This window comes from Carlito syrichta, unplaced genomic scaffold, assembly GCF_000164805.1.
Source record: "Carlito syrichta isolate Samal-C Ts95f unplaced genomic scaffold, Tarsius_syrichta-2.0.1 Scaffold303992, whole genome shotgun sequence".
Lineage (NCBI taxonomy): Eukaryota > Metazoa > Chordata > Mammalia > Primates > Tarsiidae > Carlito > Carlito syrichta.
Window position 1 is genome coordinate 108,795 of NW_007248088.1, and position 8,154 is coordinate 116,948.

The 8,154-nt window shown below is 41.4% G+C and overlaps 1 protein-coding gene across 1 annotated transcript in view; it reads left to right on the top strand.

The window, feature by feature from the left end:
* Positions 1-1,675: 1,675 nt before the first annotated feature.
* The window catches only part of LOC103261740 (atrial natriuretic peptide receptor 1), a 22,417-nt gene continuing 15,938 nt past the window's right edge, over positions 1,676-8,154 (top strand). Inside the window, exons 1-2 of the mRNA XM_008059319.2 lie at positions 1,676-1,724; positions 3,399-3,451. Of these exons, the coding sequence (XP_008057510.2) occupies positions 1,676-1,724; positions 3,399-3,451 (102 nt within the window). The remainder of the gene's footprint in view (positions 1,725-3,398; positions 3,452-8,154) is intronic.

The window sequence follows — 8,154 nt, forward strand, 5'->3', positions numbered from 1 at the left end:
ACCTCGTCTCTCCAATAAATCAAAAATTAGCCAGGCGTGGTAGTGCGCGCCTGTAGTTCCGACTACTTGGAAGGCTTGGGCAGAAGGATCACCAGAACCCAGCAGATCGAGGCTGCGGTGGCCGGGAGCGTGCCACTGCACTCCAATCTGGGCAACAGAGTGAGACTCCAACTCAAAAAAAAAAAATAAGGATTCAGATTGACACCTCTTTGGGTACCTTTAGTGTTAACTACCTGAAGGATGTCAGTTGAGCAATCTAAAATATTAGGACTATTCAAAAGTCGTAATCAAGATGCTCTGAAATTACAGTACTTACTAAAAATAACTCACATTTGCATAATGCTTGGCACTGCCCCACCCCTGTGAATTTGAACCCTAAAGTAGTCCCTGCCGACCACAGCCTCACGTCCTTTACCATCCTTGCTCCTGCTGACCTCTTCTCTCCTGCTGTGATTTATGCTTTCTGCACCTTATTTTCTCTCACTCTGTCATTCCCTCTGGTCTCACTTGCTCCGTGCCACAACAGCTGGCTTCTGCTGGTGTTCTAGGATGTTCCTTGCCACCAGCCACACTCTGTACCCATCTTACTACCCCTAACCTTGAAGGCATCCTCTCCCCTTGCCTTTTCTTTGATTGGACCTGCATGACCAGGGGTAGTGACATTACTGAGTGACCTAGAAGTAGCTCCCATAAAGAAGCCTGAAAAGACAGTATGAATCCAGGACCTGCTGTGATTGGGCCCTGGGTACTCTCCAGCTCTGTCTTGGGAATGTTCTCTCCTCCCCCCTTACACTCCTTAGCACCAAACTCCCAAGTCCTCAAGCACATCAGTCTGCACTTGCTCATGTCATAGCCTCTGCTGGAATGTTCTTACCTCTTTTGTCCACTGGGCCAATACCTACTCATCCTTGAAAACTGGGCTCAGTGTCACCTTCTCCTTGATGCAAAATTAATTGCTGTATCCTCCTCCTGTGTCTTATTTGTTCTTTGGTTCAGCATCTGCACGTACTCTGTCCTGTATCTCTTCTGTGTTCTGGGTCCAGTCCCCTCTAATCCATTGTCCTTTCTCCCTCAGCCATTCCCTCTCCGCCTGATCCTTCCCATCTTTTAAAAAATTAAGCAGTGACAGGGTACTCTCTCCTTTCTATACCTTCCCCTAGCTGATACCATTTCTTCAAAGAGGAATGTGTACTTCGCGCCCCAGGTTTCTCATATGGGACTCCTTCCTCAACCTCAGACTTCCATTCTGGTTTCCCTGAAATCATTCTTTTCACGATTACTAAACCCTACAAGGCACTAGACCCAAAGGGAGTGGGGCTTAGTCCTTGCCTTGATGCTGCCTCCTTGAAACCTTCTCTTCCTTTGTCTTCCATGTCCCTAGAGCGTCCGGGCTTTCCTCCTACTCAGTGACACTTCTTCTACCTTTCTGCTGGCATCCCTCTTCTGTCCATTCTCCAAGTGGTCCCCCAGTTCCCTCTTCCATGCTCCTCCCCACACCCTGTGTCTCTGCCGCAGGCCATCTTTTACCTAGTCCCTACCTTGCTCTTCAAAGCCCTTCCCGGTTCTCCATTGACTTGAGTAAGCTCCATTCAAAGTCTTCACATCATTGGCTGTTGCTTAACATTCGTGAAGTTCTTATTGCATGCTGCTCACTATGGTGTATGCTTTACACACAATGTCATTTATTTCTCACAACAACCCTAAAGAAACTGAAGCTGACAAAAGTAAGTCATTTAAACTAAGACCACAGAGCTGGTCCACTTGACCTGTAGTCACCAAAAGAGACTGCTTCCACATACTCACTCAGTCTGACCTGTCCCACAAAGAGCCTTTTCCTCTCCTGTTACTCTTGCTAGAGCAGCGGCCCCCTGACAGCCTCGGCTTTCTACAACCCCACTTCCCACTCCTTTCCTCAAGACACCATCAGCTCCAAACACAGGAGGAATTGATGCCCCTACATTAGTGTGTGCTGTTCTTGCTACTCCCTGCTCTGGAATACATTCCCCACCTGGCCAGCTTTACCTCCCTCCACTGAGGGAGAACTGAGAGTTCAGTTGACTCTTCTTTCTCAATTTCTCGTCTCCAGAGTTTGGAAGCATCTTTTCTTTCTGTGAATCCCCATTGTATCTAATCTATACTTATTTCGTGGCGTTTTCTACCTTTTGTTTTGTATTATTGATAATTATAAGTGGCTGGGCTTGGTGTCTCACACCTGTAATCCCAACACTTTTGGAAGCCGAAGCAGGTGGGTTGCATGAGCCCAGGAGTTCAAGAACAGCCTGGACAGCATAGCAAAATCTTGTCTCTACAAAAAATCAAAAAAATTAGCTGGGAGTGGTGGCACATGCCTGTGTTCCCAGCTCCTGAGTAGACTGAGGTGGAAGGATCATCTGAACCCAGGAGGTCTAGGCTGTGGTGAGCCATGATTGTGCCTCTGTACTCCAGGCTGCGTGACAGAGTAAGACCCCCACTTCAAAATAATAATAATAATAATAATAACGGGAGGAGGAGGAGAAAGAGGCGGAAGAAGAAGTAGTTGCATCTTTTGGGAATACCTCCCTGCTAGACTGCAAGCTCCTTGGTGGTGGAACTGGTGACTGGTTAGTCTTTGTGTTCATCATGATACTTTGATAGTTAGCTTAAATAATAGAGATTTACTTATCTGTGAATTCTTACAGCTCATTCCCAGAGCCTTTCTTGCAGGTAGGGGGACTGTACTGGTCTATTGAGGAAAACGAACTTTCTAGACATGACCACAAGATGGCAACAGTGATTGCAGCGTCCTTGTATCTGTTGAGGATGGGCCAGGTAAAGAAAGAGAACACTGTCTTCTTGATTGCTGGATATTCCAAAGGAAATCCAAGAGAATTTTCCAATGTAAAGCATTCTGTCAATTCCCAGTTATTCACAGAGGTAGTCAGATAGATTGGGCAACTCTTTTCTTCCGGGGATCCGTTTGTCCAACAGGATGGAAAGCTCCTGCCCTCCACTTCTTCTCTTCCTTCTGTTCATTCAGCACATACTTGAGTGCCTCCCGAATGCATCTACTGTTACAGCTATTAGGCAAATGGAAATAGACAAGAGAAGGTAAGATTCTGTTCTAGTGGAGCTTCTGTCCCGTGGCCCTCACTGCCCTTCCTCCCCGAAGATCCTGAAAGCAGAGTCAAGAGTTTCTTTGCTGTCTTTTGTTAACTTCTAAGGTCATCTTTTTCCCTTTTCTCCAGCATGAATCAGTCCATAGTTCTGTGTTATCCAAATGGGTTTCATTTCAACAAGCAAAGGGACCACCAGTCATTGTCTTACAGTAACTAATTTGGGTTTCGCCGTGAGTATCTGTGACCTTAACCCCTGCCTCCCATTATCCAGATGATCAAGAATTGACTGTGTTCTCTTTACAGTTAAAGATACTGAGCATCCGAAAGTTCCAAAAATCGTATCTAATATTGCACAAGTAAATACACGAGAAAGTACCTACTCAGGTCTGTATAGCATTCACTTCTTTATGATCAATGCCAATAAAACTTTTTAAAGCAAAAGAAAACAAGTGCAGCATTGTGGCAGGTGCCCATAGATAAATTTGTCATACACTGTGTGGGTGCTAAAGGTGACTGACAAGGTGAGCCTAATTCAAAGTTATTTAGTTAAAGTTACATGTAGCATTTAGAAAACATTTCTTCGCCAGGTTCAGTGGCTCAGCCTGTAATCCCATGCCTTGGGAGAGAGGTGAGTGAATTGCCTGAGCCCGCGGGTTCAAGACCCACCTGGGCAACTTGGTGAAGCCTCATCTCTACAACAAATCAAAAAATTAGCCAGGGGTGGTAGCGCACACCTGTAGTTCCAGCTTCTCAGAAAGCTGAGGCGGAAGGATCGCCGGAGCCCCGCAGGTCGAGGCTGCGGTGGCCGGGAGCAGCCACTGCACTCCAGTCTGGGTGACAGAGTGAGACTCCAATTCAAAAACAAAAAAAAAAAACATTTCTTCTGCAAGGAGTAAGCAAGAGTATAAAAATAATACACATATAATAATTTAGACACATCAAATATCACACAGTTCTTGTTTTTAAAACTATGAGAAGTTACTGCCTGTTAGAGTAGCACCCTTTGTGGTATGAGTCTTAGTTGAGTACTCATTTTTTTTTCCAGTGTTGGGTCTCTGTCTCATTTCTGTGCCTGCCTTCCATACCAAATGCTTCCTCCGGTCTGGCTCTTCAAAATGGAATTCAGCTTTACACAACCTCTTGCCAAACCTTGCTTCAGCTACAGGAGGATAAGGCCAGGGGATTAATTTGAGAGGCTATATGACAGGGACATATCATGTTGTAGAACTCACAGTGTGGAAATATCAATAGAGTAGACCTTTTTTTAGCATGTAGCTATTTACTCTGATTTTTTAATAGTCATTATATTTTCACAGGTGCATTGCAATCTTTTACCAAGGACAATTACACAGCAAAAAGGAGTCAGCCTATCACTGAATAGTCAATAATCACATATTACCCAAATTACCGTTCAATTTAACATGCAGAATGACTGCTGGTTCCACAAGTATTGATTTTATTTTAGCTGTGATTTGAGTTTATCTATGGCCTGACCACCATAAAATTTGAGATACATCCTGCCTATACTAGAGACAAGAAGATCAAAAGTATGCTACTTCACCAAATATCGCTTTTAATATGTCTCACATCATATACGAGGACATAGTCTTTTTCACATGAAGAATTCCATAGTTTATCCTTCAGCGATTCTGTTGACTATGAGTATGATTCTATATAAGAGCCTGTGTCAGGAAAAAAAAAGTTTTAAGTCTTCATCAGGTCATTTCGGGGCAGCACTTATTTCTGAGCAACACTCCGAATACAAAAGCTTTGCATTTTGAGCCCTCAGAACTATGCTAGAGGCTTTACATGCATCACTTTGTTTAATTTTAATAGTACTGCTAGGTAAGTATTTATTCCCATTCTGCAGAGGAAAATGCTGAAGCAACATTGAATAAATTGTTCCAAGTTACACTGATGGTGAGAGTTAGACAGGATTTAAGACTAGTTCTGATTCTTAAAAAGCAAGTCCTCTCCTTGCTCCTGTTCTCCTGCGCTGCACTAGGCTCTGACTCAGGGGTGGGGACTTGTGTTTTGTGGCCTTCTCCAAGGCAGAGTTTTAAAGGAGCAGTGCAAAGGCAATTTCCAGAACTGTACTTCCTGAGAGTATGGAAAGACCTTTTCTCCGTATCATGGTAGGGAACCCAGGTGGCATAAGGGCAAACCGAGGAGTGTGTCAGCAGTGGAGAAGGGGCGGCCCAGTTGCACTGAAACTTCAAGAAAGAGGACCCTGGAGCTTTGTATTGATGGGTTTGAGCCCCCATTTTGCTTAACTACTTGTCAGCAAACCCTGCAATGGCTTAAGTGAGTTAATAATTTAGGAAGGTCAGGTTTCATTTTTTGAAACATTAACCTAAATAGAAATTGAGAAGAGTCTCACCTCTTAATTCTGTTTCAGAAAGCAACAAAAGCACACAGAGATTGTTTTCTGAATAATCTAAAAATGAGGTCGGTTATGGGAGTGGGGACAGGAAGTTGTACAGGCATCTACATTTAGGATAATTTGTAAATTATCAAAATAACTTTAAAAGTTATCAGCCCCTAATAACATGGCTCATGCACGGCTCCTTCACTGGGATGTCCAGTCTTGTAGTTCCAGTCTGTCTGTCTTGCTCTTTGCTCCAAAAATAGTGAATTGCCTGAAGTTATCCAGACCCACAATACAGTTTCTCAGACCCTGTACCTAGAATACCTGCTGGTGCTTGACTAATAATTGTTCTTTTGCTATCTTGGCTCCACTCTTACTTCGTTTATTTTACTGAACTAATCAAAGGCAGGCCTAACAATTAGCATGATACTTCTTTTTTAAGGCGACTTCTAATGAATGTATAACCAAGGGCTGTGCGGAGACTGCATTGAAACACTTCAGTGGGTATTTCCTTTGGTATTTGATAAATGGAACTTATCCTAGAACTATTTATTATCTGTAGTTTCATTTCCAGTTAGATGTATTCCTGGAGGCTTTAAATCATGTAGTATGATATGCCAGTTCATAAAGCAACAGTGAACTGCACTGGCTTCCTCCAAGTTCAGCAGCTGAGAATGTAGCCCTAAAACCTGCCTAGATATATGGCCTTGCTAGTAAGGTCTGAACGTGACTCGTGTTTAAGCCAATATTCTTTTCTTCTTTGTACTCCCTTTGAATGGGAAGGAGAGATTTTAGTCATTTTGAGTCATGGCCTTATAAAGAATTTTAGTTTATCAGTTTGCAGAAAGTCTTTTTTCATACTTCTGTAAATTGATATGAAGATGTGCTTCTTATCCTTAATAATTTTACTTTTTTCACTATGAAAACTCTGCCATTTTTCTTAGTTTTTTGAGGTGTTATTGATATTTTATAGACTGTACACATGTAAAGCATACAGTTTGCACAATGATGGCATATATGTACATCCCTGAAACTCACCACGATCAACATAGTGAACAAATTCATCATTCACAAAAGTTTGCTCTTTTTGTAATCAATCCCTCCTTATCCTACCTCCTATGCTCAGGTGACCACTAATCTGCCTCCTGTCCCTTTCCTAGAATTTTACATAGATGGAGTCATGCAAATGTACTCTGTTTCGCCTGACTTCTTTCATTCAGCATAATGTTTTGAGGTTCATCCATGTTACTTCATGTCTCAGTAGGTTATTCCTTTTCATTGCTGGTAAGTAGCCTGTTATATGAATCTACTATTCTACTGCAACTTGTTTTTATCCATTCACACATGGGTGGACATTTGGGTTATATCTAGTTTTGGCTATTATAAACAAAGCTACTATGAATATTTATGCACAGGTCTTTGTGAAGACTTATGTTTTCATATCTTTTGAACAAATACATAGAAGCGAAATGGCTGTGTCATATGGTAGGCACATGTTAAACTTTTTAATAAATTGCCAAACTTCTTTTCAAAATAATTGTACCATTCCTACCTTCCTGTCCATTGTAAATAAGAATTCCATTTGCTTCACATCCTTACTAGCTCTTGATACCGTCATACATTCGGTCTTTTTCGTCTTGGTCATTCTAATGGATGGGTAGTGTTACCTCATTGTGGTGTTAATTTGCATTTCCCTGATGATCAGTCATGTTGAACATCTTTTCGTGTGCTTTTTTGCCACTTACATATTTTCATTGTTGAAATGTCTGTTCGGGACTTTTGCTTAATTTTTAAGTTGGGTTGTTTGGGTTTTTTGTTGTGGGGTTTTTAAAATTCTGCACACAAGTTATTTATCAAATATATGCTTTGCAAAAATTTTGTTCTAGTGTTCTAGTGACTTGTCTTTTCATTCTCTTAATATTGTCTCTTGAAGAGATGTTTTAAATTTTGATGAAGTCCAGGTTAGCTATTTGTTTATTTTATGGGCTGTGCCTTTGCTGTTGTCACCAAGGAATTTTTTACTAACTGAATGCCACAGATATTTTTCCTGTTTTCTTCTAGAAGTTTTATAATTTTAGACTTTGCGTCTAGGTCCATGATTCATTTAGAGTTAAGTTTTGTATATGGTGTGAAATATGGCTCCAAATTCATTTTCTTGATATGTGGATATAAAACTTTCCCAGCAGCCTTTGCTGAAACACTTTTTTTTTTTTTGGTAAAATGATTTTTTTCTAATTATAAAAGAAGACATTTGTATAATACAGAAAAGTATGATACCTGTATCTTGCTAATCTTTGGTTTATAACTTACCTAAGTATATTTAAATTCATTGAGAGGAGAAGGGCTAGTTTTAAGTACATGCTTTGGAAAATTGGAATCATAGTGTATACGATTAATCTGTATCCTGCTTTGTAAAACTTTAACATTTCATCTGTTTTCCCATGTGATGTGATATTCTTTAACTACTTTTTCCCATGGGGTTTAATATTCTTTAACTGCATGGTTTTTAATAGCTGCATAGTTACTCTATCATATTGACATATTGAACTTCATCCTCTTAAATAGACAGTATCAATTTTACTCTTAAAATATGCTTTGAGCCAGGTTCGGTGGCTCAGCCTGTCATCCCGCGCCTTTGGGAGGCTGAGGTGAGTGGATGGCCTGAGCCCGCGGGATCGAGACCCGCCTGGG